Source organism: Erpetoichthys calabaricus, chromosome 7, assembly GCF_900747795.2.
Source record: "Erpetoichthys calabaricus chromosome 7, fErpCal1.3, whole genome shotgun sequence".
In the NCBI taxonomy this organism is placed as follows: domain Eukaryota; kingdom Metazoa; phylum Chordata; class Cladistia; order Polypteriformes; family Polypteridae; genus Erpetoichthys; species Erpetoichthys calabaricus.
Window position 1 is genome coordinate 193049385 of NC_041400.2, and position 17378 is coordinate 193066762.

General features: G+C 43.0%; 1 protein-coding gene and 1 long non-coding RNA gene across 4 annotated transcripts in view; both read right to left on the reverse strand.

The window, feature by feature from the left end:
* Positions 1-4668: 4668 nt before the first annotated feature.
* On the reverse strand, positions 4669-5759 carry LOC127528822 (uncharacterized). The gene is made up of 2 exons (XR_007935429.1): positions 5628-5759; positions 4669-4948 (listed from the first exon to the last, which is right to left on the reverse strand). It is a non-coding gene; the product is annotated as an uncharacterized LOC127528822 (long non-coding RNA).
* Positions 5760-10733: 4974 nt separating this feature from the next.
* The window catches only part of coro2aa (coronin 2Aa), a 174176-nt gene continuing 167531 nt past the window's right edge, over positions 10734-17378 (reverse strand). For all 3 annotated transcript variants that reach the window (XM_028805871.2, XM_051929914.1, XM_028805872.2), the window contains exons 10-12: positions 16319-16409; positions 14613-14881; positions 10734-12215 (exon numbers count right to left, since the gene is read on the reverse strand). In XM_028805871.2, the coding sequence (XP_028661704.1) occupies positions 12090-12215; positions 14613-14881; positions 16319-16409 (486 nt within the window). In that variant the 3' untranslated portion in view covers positions 10734-12089. The remainder of the gene's footprint in view (positions 12216-14612; positions 14882-16318; positions 16410-17378) is intronic.

Consider the following 17378-nt stretch of genomic DNA (forward strand, 5'->3'; position numbering starts at 1 on the left):
CCCATAAGTGCAGAATCATCTGAGAATTCCTCCAAGTGACTTGACCTGCTCTTATATTTGTAGCTGGAGGAGTACAGAATGAAGAGTGAAAGTGACCAGCCTGTTCCTTTTGGTGCTCCAGTGTCCCCACACAGTCCTTTAGACTTACAGACTGGTGGACCACTAGACAGATAGTCCATCGTTCAGGACACCACAGACTCATACATCTGCATATCTCTGAGATGACACCATCCAGCCATCCCTGTGAAGGGATTAAAGGCACTGGAGAAATCAAAACACTTCATCCTCGCAGTGCTGCCAGCTTTATCCAAGTGAGAAGAAACCTTGTGGAGCAGAGAGATGATTGCATCTTTTGTCAGCTCTTCTCTTTTTCTCCACAAATTCTCAATTGGATTTCAGTTCTGGACTCTGACTTGGCCGCCCCAAGACACACTCATTTTGTTGTCTGGCATGTCATCCTGCTGCTCTTCTCTCAAGGCACACATTGTTTTCGGTTTTCCTTCAGGACGTCTTTATATGTTTCTGTATTTGTCCCCGTTCCACCCCACCCGAGCCTTCCAGAGAAGCACCCACACACTCCAGTGCTGCTACCTCCATACTTCACTTTGGGGATGTTGTGTTTTTGATAATGTGCTTCATAACAACAAGGGTTTGTTAGCCAAAGAGCTCCATTTTGGTCTGGCCAGTCCAAAGAGCTTTCTTGTAGCTGACTTAAGAGTCTCCCTTGTGCCTTCTGGTGACACGTCCAGTGTGTGTGCGTGTGTGTGTGTGTGTGTGTGTGTGTGTGTGTGTGTGTGTGTGTGTGCGTGTGTGCGTGTGTGTGTGTGTGTGTGTGTGTATGTGTGTGTGTATGTGTGTGCAGCCCTCTCATAAAGCTGTGACTTGTTGTCTGCCCAGTCTCTCAGTGTAAGCCACTGTAGCTCGTCACTCCTTCAGTGGTCTCTGGTTGGCCTCCCTCACTTGTCTTCTTCAGTTTTGTGGAGGGGCTGCTCTGGCAGATTTACAGCAGAGTCAAATTCTTTCCATGTCTTGCTGATTGATGTAACTGGATATTCAGTGGCTTGGCCATTTTCTTGTCTCCATCCACTTGTGGTTTTCAATCACCTTTTCACTGACTTGTTTGGAAGGTTCTTGTGAAGGTTAGGCCACCATATTGACTCATCACAGGTTGGACCTTCCAGACGCTATTGGTTGAAACCCCAGGCAGGTGACCTCCAGCCCAGAGTTAGTGGTTGGTGGTGGTGCTGGAGCCCATCCCAGCTAGCATATGGTGCAAGGTAAGAATGGACCACTTTTATGAATCCAATATTGATATCTCATATCAAATGGCATATAACAGGGACCTATGCCTTGCATTTGTCTTTCCAACACATGGCACATCACAAACATTTGTGGCAATGAATTTTATTACTACAAATACATCTATTGAGAAGACAAATGCAATGTATCTACTTTCATAAAAGGATAAGTGTCTGTGTGACTGTCTATGTGTCCATTCGGTTACTGTGTCTCTGTCATTCTAACAGATGGTGCATTTGTTGTAATAAAATGCATTGCATTTGTCATTGGAAGGGTGGCATATACATAAAATGTATTAGATGGAGCATCAAAACATTTATATTAATAAAATGCATTGCATTTGTCATTCCAATAGATGATGTATCACAAACATTAACACTGCTCTTACAAATCCAATGCCAAATGCCATATAACAGAGACGTGTGCATTGCATTAATCATTCCAAGCAATGGTGCATCACAAACATTTGTTTGTATGTCTGTATGTCCATTTGGTTGTTAAGACTCTGTCATTCCAGAAAATGGAGCATCACAAAAAATTTTAACAATAAAATGCATTGTATTTGTCATTCCAATAGATGACACCACAAACATTTACACTGGTTTTGCAACTCCCATACCAAATGGCATATAACCGGAATATAGGCATTGCATTAGTCATTCCAACAGATGACTCATCACAAACATTTGTAGTAATGCAGTACTTCAAATATATGTGATGCACCATCTGTTGGAAATAAAAAATGCAATGCATCCAATTTAATAAAAGGATAACTGACTATGTGTCCATCCAGTTGCTATGTTTTTGTCATTCTGGGAGATGTTGCATCATAAACATTTGCGCAGTAATGAAATGCATTGCTTTTGTTGTTCCATTGGATGGTGCATCACAAACATTAACCCTGCTTTTGCAAATCCCATACCAAATGATATATAACAGAGACATGTGCATTGCAACAGATGGTTCATCCCGAACATTTGTATTAATGCATTTTAGTACTAGAGATGTATGTAGTGTGCCATCTGTTGGAATGACAAATGTAATGCGTCCACTTTAATAAAAGGGATAAGAGTGTGTGTGTGGGTGGGTGTGTGTCTGTCTATCTAATTGCTATGTCTTTGTAATTCCAGAAGGTAGCACACATCACAAACATTTCCATAAAATGCATTGCTTTTGTCATTCCAACAGATGGTGCATCACAAGCATTAACACTGCTTTTAAGAATCCTAGACCAAATGGCTTATAACAGACACACATACATTGCATGGTGCACTGCCAAGTGTTAACCCTGACATCTATGTTGATTACATAAATTTCAACCCATCTTGGGTACAGGGGTGTAGCACAGAACCATGGGCCCTATAAAGAAGCCGTCTCTGTGGGGCCCCTTCTTCTCAAAAACAAACCTTTCACTCCAGGCTCTGAGGCAGTGGACCCTGGGTGCTCCTTACCCTTCAGCCCGCTGGTGGGCAGCACAGTTTGTGGGGTATAAAATAACAAGAACCAGTCTTCTCCACCGACTGCCTAGTGAAGCTCTGAAGTCACCACTTAACCCGCCAGAGCTTCACCTTTATTTGTAGTGGGCCACTGTAATCTGAAAGCACCCTGGGATGGAGGTTAGTGTAGAAAGGCGCTATATAATATGGGGATTTTCATTTATTGAGACCTTCCAGAGTTCCGATTCCCCCTTTGACACTGCTAACTGAAGTTCTTTTTTTCGTCTCCTCCTTTTTCTACTCGCCTAAGCTCAACAATTCACTAATGCGCAGGAGATCGCTGGGCTCCAGTTACGTTAATCCTCTTCAAACTGCTTTGTATTCCTGTGTGTTTGATGAAATTGACATCATGATGTGTTCTTGTTGTGTCATCAGTCCAGTCGGTGCGTGCATTTCATCTGAGAACTCGCGACAGCGTTCTCTGCCTCGTGAAGGGCGCTATACAGAAATAAACTGAATGGAAGCGTCTGAAGATCCCCCGTTGTTCTGTCTTACCCGGGTGGGACGCCACCATAATGGAAGGACTGGGAGAAGAAGCTTGCACGAGGCAATACCTCCCCCGGGGACAATAAAGGCCAGCCCCTCCTGGCTTGCTACATTGCCACGGGTTTGGAGCATGGAAGCTCTACCCTGCTGGAGCCCAGGGCCACCACCAGGGGGCGCATGGAGAATGGCTGAATTGCTCTCTGCAGGGCTGCCGTCGCACCTGGAAGTGCAGTCGGAATGAGATTGTGGAACACCTGGAGCACTTCTGGGTGATCTATAAACGGGGCACCTCACTCCACTGCGGGAGAACAAAGCTTGACCGGAGCAGTGGTGGCAGAAGGGACAAGGAGATGTAAGGGACTGTGTATTTGGGGTCTACTGATGCTGATATGCACTGTGCTGCTGAGGTGAGCGAGGGAAAAGCGCTGCCCCACTGAACCAAAGCCCGTGTTGTGCTGGAACTTGTGCCCCTGCCTGTTGTGTCGGGTGTTTGACGAGCGTCCACACTGTCCAGCCATTCGGATATTGTTCTGTGGTTGTCAGTTTTGTCACCCTGTCCTGCCACACTTGTTCCCAAGCAGCCCTCGATGGTCACTCAATTATGTTGACTATTTGTACGTCGCTTTGGATAAGTAAATAAATGTAAATGGAATGGTGGGAGGTGACTGGAAAGAAAACCAGCAGGCCCAATGGTTCCTTCCTTCCATCCATTATTCAACCCACTATATCCTAACTACAGGGTCACGGAGATCTGCTGGAGCCAATCAACACAGGCACAATTTAGAATCGACAATGCACATAACCGGCATGTCTTTGGACTGTGGGAGGAAACCGGAGCACCCCACGCAGACACGGGGAGAACATGCAAATTCCACGCAGCAGCGCTACCCACTGCGCCACCATGCTGCCCCCAATGGTTCCCGTGGCTTTAAATACTGGAAACCCTCTTCACGCACACACACGCACACACTAGTCAATCACAACACACAGGCCGACGATGTGCCTTCTTTATCAGCCATTCATCCATCCATCCATTGTCCAACCCGCTGAATCCGAACACAGGGTCACGGGGGTCTGCTGGAGCCAATCCCAGCCAACACAGGGCACAAGGCAGGGACCAATCCCGGGCAGGGTGCCAACCCACCACAGGACACACACAAACACACCCACACACCATGCATACACTAGGGACAATGTAGAATCACCAATCCACCTAACCAGCATGTCTTTGGACTGTGGGAGGAAACCGGAGCGCCCGGAGGAAACCCATGCAGACACGGGGAGAACATGCAAACTCCACGCAGGGAGGACCCGGGAAGCGAACCCAGGTCCCCAGGTCTCCCAACTGCGAGGCAGCAGCGCTACCCACTGCGCCACCGTGCCGCCCATCAGCCATTCAACTGTATGGTTTTTTTTTAATTCACAATTTTGATGAACAAATGGCAGACGAATCAATCAATGGTACTTAAAACGATACTTCTGATGAATGCTCACGTCAAACTCCGCTAGGCTACGAATTCAAGTATCGCGCCATGAAAACAACGCGCTGCCCGCCTCCCCTTACGTCTGATGGTTTCACCTGCCATCTGTTTCGGTTATCACCTTCACTCCGAATGGCATGCAGTTCTCCCCTCTGTCCAGCCGAGGGCGCTGCTCACCCGGGTTTTCTGCAGAGCGCGGATTGCGTCAGTAGTGATGGGAAGTTCGGATCATTTTACCGACTCGGACCTTTGAGTCTCGTTCAGCAAAATGAACGAATCCTTTTTTCGAGTCATTTCGTTCATTTCGTTCATTTTAGCAAAATATAATTAAAATGTTACCTGTTACCTCCCTAACACATCTACTGCTTACACAAACGTTGATCACACTACAAACAAGACAAAACTATAATGCTATAAGAAACAGAAAATATTAATTCATTGTTTACCTGGGTCTTTAGTCTATGATTCGCTCACCTCGCCACTTATCTGACAAGTTTTCGGGTTTGAGTCGTTCGTTCGTTCATCACGTGACAGCCCAATTAGCTAACCAAGGCAGTCTGAGCCGGAAACAGAATTGATTACTTTCGAGTCGTTCGTTCTTTTGTCACGTGACCACTTACCGGCTCAGTACGTCAGTCAAATACTAACGTAAAATTCCATTTGTTGTATGTTGGATCATATTTAGAAATTATCATAAAATTATCAAAAATATCTAAAACGCATTTTCTTATAAATAAAAAAGGTCTGTCAATTTCTGTCACTATGATTTTGCATTGCGCGACTGAACGAATCACTCCCACGAGACGAGTCGTTCTTCCCGAGTCACATTAAAGATTCGTTCAAAATGAACGAATCGTTCAAGAACGACCCATCACTGATTGCGTGCCAAAGGCAAACCGCCTGGCCGGCCAGTTGTGAAGGAGCGGTTTGCACACACGACGAACGCCAACACTCTTCATGGCGGATAACTCAATTTAGGATGGCAAGGTTTTAAAAGATTAAACAAAATGTGTACAGGTTGATGGGGTCCGCACACCGGTGCAACTACACTCACGTGCATGGCAGGGTTCCTGCAGTTGCGTGCACCCAAAAATTAATGGGCACAACGGGGTACGCATGTGTGTGCTCCCAAATTCATGGGTACAATAGGGTCCCGCACATGCACGTACCCACACTAATGGGTAATGCAGGGTCTCAAGTGTGTGTGTGCACCCAACCTCGTGGGCACAAAAGGGTCAGCACGTAAGGTCACCCACGCGCAGGGGGCACAACAGGATCAACAAATGCATTCACCCATACTCACAGTACAGTAGAATCCTGCAGATGCATGCACCCAAATTTATGGGCACAATGGGGTCCGCAGGTGAGTACACCCAACCTCATGGGCACGACAGGGTCAGCGCAGGTGGCCACCTACACTCTGGGGCACAACAGGGTCCACATATGTGTGCACCCAAATTCATGGGGTCCCGCAAATGCACACACCCACACTCATGGGTAAGACAGGGTCTCATGTATGTGTGCACCCAACCTCATGGGCACGATAAGGTCAGCACATAAAGGCCAGCCACGCTCAGGGGGCACAACATGATCAACATATGCATTCACCCATACTCACAGGACAGTAGGGTCCTACAGATGTGTAATGACAATGCCTGCACATGGGTGTGCCCAAACTAATTGGCATGAGAGGATCCCACACATGTGCACACCTTCACTCACAGTATGACAGGGTCCCACACAGGCAGTCACCCAACCTCATGGGCATGGCAGGGTCCTGCACGTACACACACCACAGTTACAACGGGGTCTGCAAATGTGAGCACCCACACTGTCAGTACAACAGGGTCCTTCCTGCCCACCCACACTCACGGGCATGATGGGGCCCACATGCAGGTCCGCCCAAACTAATGGGCATGACAGGGTCTGCATATGTGTGCACCCACCTTTACGGGCCACTTTAGAATTTCCAACCTTTTAAGGATGTGAGAAGAAATAAAATGTATGTGAACACGGGGAAGATTACGCAGACTTCACTTGGATAGGCAGCACCTGTAGGGGATCAAACCCACCACACAGAATGTGCCCCCTTTATGTGAAGCTTGGTGGAAATCACGTTGGTCCCTTTGCGATGTGACGCTGTGTGGCTCATTTATGAAGGCAAAACTGAGAGCAGCGCGTGCTGGAGACCAGTAAATCCTATTAAGGTGTACAGATTATTACTAAGGGTGGCACATGGTGGCACAGTGCTTGTGCTGCTGCCCAGCAGTAAGGAGACAAGGGTTCAGGTCCTGTGTGCAATTTGTAAGTTCTCCCCGTGTCCAAATGGGCTGCCTCTGACTAAACTGGTACAAGTGTGTGTGTCCTGTGATCGACTGGCACATCCTGCCCAGGGTTTGTTTCTGCCCTGCACCCAATGCTAGTGGGGATGGGCACCAGCCCCCAAATCCAGGACCCTATACGGCATTAAGAGGGTTAAAAACTGACCTGACCTATTATTACTAAAAATATGGATAGAGACAAATAGAAACCAATTACCATATAAAGTAAACTCCTATCTACTATAAAACACTATGACTAGCAAACGGTGAATAATTATCAGTTATGAAAAATAACTAGAAATATATAAATAACTGTACACGAAAAATACAAATGTGATTACAGCGAAAACAAAACATTGGCAGGTTTGTAAATGATGACTTCACCTCGTCTTATTGTCAACTAGTATAGCCAGATCATGTCACTTTGTAACTCGCTCAGTCCAGACCAGGGTCACAGATGGCAGGCTGGAGCCAATCCAAGCTGGCACAGGGCACAAGGCAGGAACAAACCCCAGACAGGACGCACCAGGCCAGTATGGGAATATCTGATACCAGCCACCCTGTGGTGTTTGTCATCACGGCTTGGCTCACCATTACTCGTGTGTAAGACCCTCATTATCACTGTATGGAGTTTTCATTTATAGTTGTAAAGATATTTATTGTTCTCATTGTTTAAGTATGACTCTTTTCTATACAGGATAGCGTTTTATATTATACCGTCAGCAGCCATCCCACCTGTGCTTCACTTCAGAAGAGACCATCCACCTGAAGCTAAACCTATTCAAGCCCTGCCAGTGTGTGGATGGGAGACCAGCTGGGAAAAGCTTGGGATGCTGCTAAGGTGGTGTTGGTGAGGCCAGCAGGGGGCGCCTACCCTGTGCTGTGAGTGTGGATCCCAATGCCCACCTGTAGTCATAGGGACACTGTGCTACAAATACGGCACTGTCCTCTGGGTGAGTGATTACCATCGGGAACAAAGCTGCACATCCTCTCTGTGACACCCCAACACTGAGGACTTTCACACAACAAATTACTCGGCAGAAGTGGGTCAAGAAATGCAACTGGGGGTCCTTTATACCAACAGTAATAGGTCTGTGTAGTGCCTCACTGGGTGGGACTGGGACTGCCAAGTTATAGGTTTCCTTTCTTATTAGTCGTTCAGGAGTGCGTGTGTGTATATCTATTATATAGTGCCTTTCACATCTATCTATCTATCTATCTATCTATCTATCTATCTATCTATCTATCTATCTATCTATCTATCTATCTATCTATCTAATTCTGCCCTTCATCTCTCTGTCATGTAGTGCCTTTCATTTCTATCCGTCTATCTATCATTTAGTGCATTTCATTTCCATCATATAGTGCCTTTCTTATCTATCTATCTATCTATCTATCTATCTATCTATCTATCTATCTATCTATCTATCTATCTATCTATTCTGCCCTTCATCTATCTGTCATATAGTGCCCTTCATTTCTATCTATCTGTCATATAGTGCCTTTCTTATCTATCTATCTCTATCTAATTCTGCCCTTCATCTATCTGTCATATAGTGCCTTTCATTTTTTTTGTTCTTTTTTTCGTCTTATACGATTTCTCGTATTAGAAATTTGTTAGTTTTCGCATACCCCTTGGGTTAGAGCGCAGGGTCAGCCATTGTACAGCGCCCCTAGAGCAATTACAGGTTAAGGGTCTTGCTCAAGGGCCCAGCAGAGTAGGATCTCTTTTGGCAGTGACGGGGATTTGAACCAGCAACCTTCTGGATACCAGCGCAGATCCTTAGCCTCATTTCTATCCATCTATCAATATATCTATCTAATTCTGTCCTTCATCTATCTGTCATATAGTGCCTTTCATTTCTATCTGTCATATAGTGCCTTTCATTTCTATCTATCTATTATATAGTGCCTTTCATTTCTATCTATCTATTTTGCCCTTCATCTATCTATCTGTCATATAGTGCCTTTCTTATCTATCTATCTATCTATCTATCTATCTATCTATCTATCTATCTATCTATCTATCTACCTAATTCTGCCCTTCATCTATCTGTCATATAGTGCCTTTCATTTCTATCTATCTGTCATATACTGCCTTTCATTTCTATCTATCTATCTATCTATCTATCTATCTATCTATCTATCTATCTATCTATCTATCTATCTATCTATCTATCATATAGTGCCTTTCTTATCTATCTATCTATTTATTCTGCCCTTCATCTATTTATCATATAGTGCCTTTCTTATCTATCTTTCTTATCTGTCTATTCTGCCCTTCATCTATCTGTCATATAGTGCCTTTCTTATCTATCTATTCTGCCCTTCATCTATCTGTCATATAGTGCCTTTCATTTCTATCTGTCATATAGTGCCTTTCTTATCTATCTATTCTGCCCTTCATCTATCTGTCATATAGTGCCTTTCATTTCTATCTGTCATATAGTGCCTTTCTTATCTATCTATCTATCTATCTATCTATCTATCTATCTATCTATCTATCTATCTATCTATCTATCTATCTATCTATGTAAAGAGCTTCTCTAAAAAGCCACATTTCTCCAAAAAGACAAATCAAGTTCCGTCTACAAGGTGTAAACCCGGAGGTCCTGACTCTCTGTTGTCATTAAAGATCCCTGGGCATCTTTTTGAAAAGAGTAGGGTGTACCCAGATGTCCTGACTAAACTGCCCACCACACCCTCATCCATTTTGGCCCTCCCCCATCTCTAAATGTCTCTCTCTATCACTCCTTCACCACTGTACAGCTAATGTGTGGCGAGTGTACTGGCACAATAATGGCTGGCACTGCATCATCCAGGTGGTGTGCCACACTTTGTTGAGGTGGCTCCCCACTCTTGATGTAGAGCACTATATAACTGTACTTCATTATTAATTATTATGCTAGACGTGAGTTTGAGGTCTAGTTCTCTGTTTACTGGTGGTGGGTTTCTACTGATCACAATCCGATTACCTTTAACTTCCCCCTACCTGGGTGGCAGGCCTTATTTTTCATTATCAGTCTCTTCATTTTCCAACCCACTTCATGCTGAGCAGGGTTGTGGAGGTGTTGGAGTCAATCCCAGCAGGCAAAGGACACAAGGCAGTTACAATTCCTGGCCAGGGTGCCAGACCATCGCCAGGTGAAAACACACACACACACACACACACACACACACACACACACACACACACTTACTTAACCTGCGTGTCTTTGAGCTGTGGCAGGAAAGGCACGGAGACACGGGGGGAACATTGTAATTTAGTATTTAATGCTTTCCATCTGTGTTATAAAGAGTCGCATCTTCTTGAATGTCTCTTTATTATACATATTGAACTTTTTTATTACCTGAACAGTAGCTGAAACCTGCATGAGATAACTGGCTTTAGAGGCGCTTGTTGGGCACCGCGGAAATGGAAATGAAGTGAGATGGGCAGAAGAAGCAGGCGGCAGTTTTGACTCAACAGTGCGTCGCTGTGATTTGCGTCCACTTTAGGGGGCGCATTTCTAGAGAGTCACATCCTTTAAACTTAATGGATAAAAAAGTTGGATTAATGGATAAAGGCACACGACCCCGAGTCGGCACTACCAGAATGCACTCCAGCCCGTCACACATCCTCTTCGAAAGACAGGGACTTTGAGGCCACGTCTACATTACTTCATTTCTCATTTCATAATTTCGTTTTTAAGTGAATAGATCTCCGCCCACTCTGGCGTTTAATGTCCGCACTAACATAACCGAAACACATAATGCGGAGACGGTCGCTGACACTGGGCATGGGTGAAATCCCTTGAAGGGGTTGTAGCGGCACCGGCTACAAGATTTACTGTAGCGATCTGAAAGTTGTTTTGCCGTCTACGCATGCGCGCACCATTCACACTGTACAACACGCAATTTGGATGCACACAGCTAAGTAGCTCTTGTACGCCCGCCATGTTGGAATAGCGTTTTCGTCCGTGAAAAACGACCAATCAGAGAATGAGACGTTGTAATGAGCGGGATCCAATCGGGGGAGTACCACGTGATAAGCACGAACCAATTAAGAGTGCGACTGCTGTCTTGTTTTTCAAATCTCATCGCCTTTCCCTATTCAGATTACAACGCCGCGCCGTCATTTTCGTAAATATGCAGCCCAAGGACTCGTTTTCAAAGGTTTCCGGGGTTTAAAAACGCCGGGACAGTTTGGACGAAAGCTAAAAGTGGAGACAGCCTCTTTGACTGAAAACGTAGGAGCGTGGATGGAGTTTGGGAGGACAATAGCACGAGATTGTGTGTACACAAAGCATTGATGGTCACGGCCAGAGCGCAGTGACCAGAGAGGGCATCTTTGAAGAAATTGGTCGGTATGATCGGCTTTAGTGCCCCCCACCCAAAATAGCGACGGCTTGATCATTAAAAAAAAAAAACTTAAGCAAGCGCTTGTACCGATCAGTGGATGTTGTCTTAAAGACATATGCGGGTGTTAAAACGTTATCAAAACAGCCAAAAATGCACTGAAAATTTATTTCAAGATTTTTTTTTTGCCCTAATGGAAGTTAACACATTTTCATGACAACAGTTAAGATTTTTAGGTTTATAAGGAAATCCTTAAGGAAGCCAAACTTTCCAAATTCTCTCCTCGACTGCGGAGGTGGTGGAAAACTGCTGCCACCTAGTGGGCCAATCGGATAACTAAAATGAGGCAGAAAAGTGCGACAATAAGGGGACATGAGACAGGGCCAGCAAATAGAAAACATAAAAAACAAAACAGAAAGATTACACAAGTAAAAAATATGAATTGAGCAAAAACAAGCCTAAATAAGTGTAGAAAATCAATAGAGGAATTATGACTTATAAAATATGTACAGAAACAAATTTTAAAAAATGTGCACCATGTACCTGAGCGGTACTGCTTAAAAGTCAACATTATTCTTTTTCAATAAAAATATAGAATTATACAAACATTAATTTTGTAAAGCCTCTTTTTTTTTAATATTTCTGAGCTTTCTTTTAAGTCCATGGCTTCAGTATGGCGAGTTGCGAACATTTTTAATTTCCAGCTCCAGCTGTTTGATCCAGATCTCTCTCTGACCCAATAATTCCCGCAGTCGGCGGATTTCCTCCTGTTGTCGGTAGAACATCTGTAAGAGCTGGGAGAGGGAAAACAGAAAAGAAGGAATCACAGGTCGGAATCCACTGACCACTCGGCATTTGCTAACTAAAACACTGCGCCGTTCACCGCCACCAGAAACTCGCGATGTGACCCTGAGGGGGTCACGTCACCTCCCTGGGGTGTCACACTATAAAACAATACAACCGCAGTAAAAGTGAGAGCAAAACAAACATAAAGTACTGTACTTACGAACACGACTTTAATATACTGCCGTGGGGATCACTCTCAAAGGCGCTATATAAATTTAAAGGGCAGTTTACACACAGATGTCCGGACATTCTCTCTTGCCTTGAAAGTTGGGAAGGTTGAAGTCTGAGATCTGGAGATGATTGTAGCACTCGGCTGCTGAATAGAACACGTCATCGATCGTCCATCTATCTGTCTATGATATAGTGCCTTTTGCCCTGTCTACCTTTTTGTCCTTTAAATAGCAACTTTCCTACCTGTCTGTCTATCTGCCTGGTGTATTTGGTGTCTTACATTTCGTTTGGTTATCTGTGCATTACCTCACGCCAGTGCCAGTTACAATGTAAAGAGAGCACCTGTTCATGTAGCCTATCATATGGCGCCTTTCCTATCTGTTTACTGTGTGAGGTGTCTTGTATTTGTTTGTCATTTGGTTTCCATTGTAATATGTAATGCCTGTCACTATCTCTCCATACATCATATGGTGCCCTTACTATTGTACACAGTGTCAATCCTGTCTATTGCATATAGCGTCTTACACCTATGTCTACTCTATTTATATGTGTACCAGGCCTGTAATTAGTAATTATGATCATCTATACTTGCTTTTCACATGAGAACTGTTCAGTGAGGAGATCTATACAAAAAATAAGTTACTATGTACAGTGTCCTTGTCTACTGTATATAGTGTCTTACATTTATTTTTGTCTGTTTAATATGGTTATTTATTTTCCTATCTGTATATTTCATAGTAATGTTTCTCTATCACATAGTGTCTTTTGTATTTATTTATTGTATACAGTATATCAATCTATGTGCCTTATAATGCATTTCACTTTTTATAAATCTATTATATAGTGCCTTTCGCTTTTTCTATCTATGTGCCTTATACTGTTTTTCACTTTTTATATATATATTATATAGTGTCTTTCATTTTTTCTATTATATAGTGCCTCTCACTTTTTCTTTCTATGTGCCTTATAGTGCCTTTCACTTTTTCTATCTATTATATAGTGCCTTTCACTTTTTCTATCTATATGCCTTATAGTGCTTTTCACTTTTTATATATATTATATAGTGCCTTTCATTTTTGCTGTCTATATTATATAGTGCTTTTCACTTTTTATATATATTATATAGTGCCTTTCATTTTTTCTATTATATAGTGCCTTTCACTTTTTCTATGTGCCTTATAGTGCCTTTCACTTTTTCTATTATATAGTGCCTTTCACTGTTTCTGTCTATGTGACTTATAGTGCTTTTCTCTTTTTCTATATATTATATAGTTCCTTTCACTTTTTATATCTATTATATAGTGCCTTTCACTTTTTCTATGTGACTTATAGTGCTTTTCTCTTTTTATATATATTATATAGTGCCTTTCACTTTTTATATCTATCTATTATTTAGTGCCTTTCACTTTTTCTATTTATGTGCCTTATAGTACTTTTCACCTTTTATATATATAATATAGTGCCTTTGAGTACTGAGAAAAGCGCTATATAAATGTAATGAATTATTATTATTATTTCATTTTTCCTATCTATCTATTATATAGTGCCTTTCACTTTTTTATATTTATTTCTCTATCTGTCTATCTATCATATAGCGCCTTTCACGTCTATCTGTGATAGTGTATTTCACATCGATAGTGTATGGTGTCTTAACGTTTCTGTTTCTCTCTTCTATCCTTCTGTCTCCCTTTGAGTATCTTACATTAGTGCTCTTCACAGTCGCCCTTTTTTATTGTGCCTTTCATGTCCCCCTATATTTATAGTACCTCTCATGTCCCTCAGTTAAATATTTTATTAGAATCCTGAAATGCAGACATTCTGTTCTTTTACAAGAAAACGGTTTCACCCAGACCTCAGCTGCATGAAACATGACTTCTCTTTTCTTTATTTCTATATAAATAGTATCCCTGAAATTTCACGTTTTACATGAAATTGCAGACACGGAAATGTATTATTAAAATGTACAAAACATTTAATGAAAAGTGCTGCCGTGCTTCCAACACTCCCTGATCGGACTGCCTAACGGGGAATGTTGGCTGTGTAGGGCAACTGCAATGTTGGTAATCCGCTTTGTCGGGTATCTGAAATTGTCACAAATGACAAACAATACAAGACAACTGCTCGGCCACCTCGCGTCACGTCTCTCGCACTCCGCCGGGGTCTCTCAGGCTCACCTCGTTTTCCGTTTTTGGCGGCGCACACTCCGTGAGGTCGATGCCGTTGGAGTAAGCCAAGCGGCTCCTCTCCGGGGGTCTCTCGTCCAGCCGCCTCCGCTCCCTCGAGTCTTTGCTCTCCTTGTTCGGTAGGACCGACGGGACCTCCGTGCGCCCAGTGTGGCTCTGAGAACTCTTTGGTTGCAGAGGAATTATTGGCTCTTTTTCGGTTATGAGAGGACACGTTTTGGAGATCTTGCTGCCGGGTTTCAGGGACATCAGCACGGGATCTACGAGAGAAACAGAACCTTAGTGACGTAGAGAGGGGGGCACGAGGTGTCAAACCGGCCAAGGACTCTGAATGTTTAACGCCACATACACAGTGAATTCGGCCAAGAAGTTACACGTGCTAGAAATTGTCTGTCCCCGTCACTTCGTTAACTTCATGTTCAACATTAAAACCAACATCAGGCGGCAGATTTAACGTCTTGGCTGTGCATGCAACCAAAATTATACATCTCAGGTGTTTGTACCAAGCTGTGGTCATTAAAATGGACGTGACACCTTAAAAATGCCACACCTTGTAAAAAAAAAAAGAATGCTGGCCGTCCATCTATGAGAGGTATTTTCTGTAAAAAAGAATTAAAATTTAAATTTAAAATTACAAAATGAAAATGCAATCTCCCTTTTGTCAACGCACAGGAATGCTGCAAAAATTAAAAATAACATGAAATAACCTCATTTGCAATTTATTTTCAGCCAGAACAGCAATGAAGCTGCAAAATTGGAAAATAAAACGCATTTAATTTCCACTTTGCATTATCAATGTCAAGTTCTCAACATGCAAATAGCGCGGGTCAGTGGGCGGGGCTTTGCGCCTCGATTTCCCACAATTCTTTGTCTGTCATAGCGCCCTTCGACTGCGCTTAATTCACGTGATTGTGATCGTCCCAGCAACACCGTCTCATAAAATCCTAAGACCTCACATAATTGTAGTTCTCAAATAATGAATGTGCTATTTAATTACAATATTTTACATGACAGAAATTAGCCTTTACTACGTCTTCATTTATATTTATTTACACTGAAGTGGAAACGGGACGAATTGTATTTTTGTAGTACAGTATTGTATTGTAGAGTCGGCGCCGAGCTGGATTCGCTGTTCTTTACATGGCTCTTTGAGTGGCTCGCTTTCCTTAAAATGTCTGCTTCCCTTTTGCCGCACTAGTTGGAAAATTCCGTGCAACTGTGTAGCGTGAAAAGATCAACATCCCGTAAATTAAACACAGTCGAAGTGGCTCTACAGCTACGAAGCACAAAGAATTGTGGGAAATCGATGCGCAAAGCCCCGCCCACTGACTCGCGCTATTTGCATTTTGAGAACTTGGCAGTGGAAATGCGTTTTACTTTTCATTTTTGCAGCTTCATTGCGTTTCAGACTGAAAGTGAAAGTGAAATGGCAAATGGGGTTATTTTATGTTTAATTTTTGCAGCATTCTTGCACGTAGACTTTGAAAATGAAATTGCAAAAGGGAGATTACATTTTCATTTTGTAATTTTTAAGTTTTATTTTCTTTTTTTGTAGAAAATACCTCCCATAGTTTATCAACTAACAGAATGCTAAACAAAGAGGAAACCCCAAAGAAAAGCTTTACCATCTAAAAATCAATACAGATGTGCTGTGATTGTTCATTTAACATAAAAATTAAGAAATCCTCAGCACTGACCTTTGTTGGCTCCCTGGATCCACTCGTCAGCGGACAGTGCGGGCTCACATCCAGCGGTCATCGGGTAAATGTCCTCCTGGTACGACTCGGACTGCAGAAATCAAGCACAGCACACGCCGTCAATGCCCGCTATACAAATGAACATCACAGCACTTCATTGTCATCGGAGCAGAGGGGGCCTGGGCGTCAGCGGGTCCACTCGAGGGGCTTAGCTCCGTATTAGACTTCAAATCGCCCCACGCCGTCAGCGCTCCCAGATCCTGAGAATGGCACTTCTGTCAGCAGACAACTTTAGAAACACTTGGACGTGGCATCATAGAAAGAGCAGCAGCATCAGTGAGTACATCTGCCATCCACGTCTACCTGGCAGTAGGGCGAGCGCCTTGGGCACACAGGAAAAGGTTTCTGTATAAGATGGCAAGGTGTGCAATCTTAAATGTGTGTGTGCGAGAGAGAGATTCCCTTAAACGGCTCAAGTCTGCTGACCACATGAACCTTGGCAAAGGAGACAGCACATCAATAAGTCACTCAAAGCTGGCCCACAACGCAGATGTGTGTTTATTAAGTAATTCATTAATTACGTTTACCTATAGCGCTTATCTAACGTTCTCAATATGCATCCACCTCAATATGTGAACCCCCAGCACCACTTCCACCCACCAACAGCATGTTATGTAGCACCACTCCAGCAGTTCACCGCTTACTAAAGTGCATGTAAGGCAGGACACACCTCTGTTATACATTACTGTACCTGTAAATCTGCGTGTTATATAGTGCCTTTCATCTCTCTCTGTTACACTGTGTATTTCAACTTTTGTATTGTTAATGTTCTATTATTAATAATAACAAAACATTTTATTTAAATAGCACCTTTCCTATGCTCAAGGTGCTATTATATCATACATGGCTTTTTGTATTTAGCTACCTATCTTTATTATATAACTTCTACCTATCTATTATATAGTGCCTTACTTCCTTATCTATTTAACGATCCCATTTCTCTTATTCAGCACCTTTCTCATTTATCTATATCTTGTACGGCTTTTTATATTTATCCTAC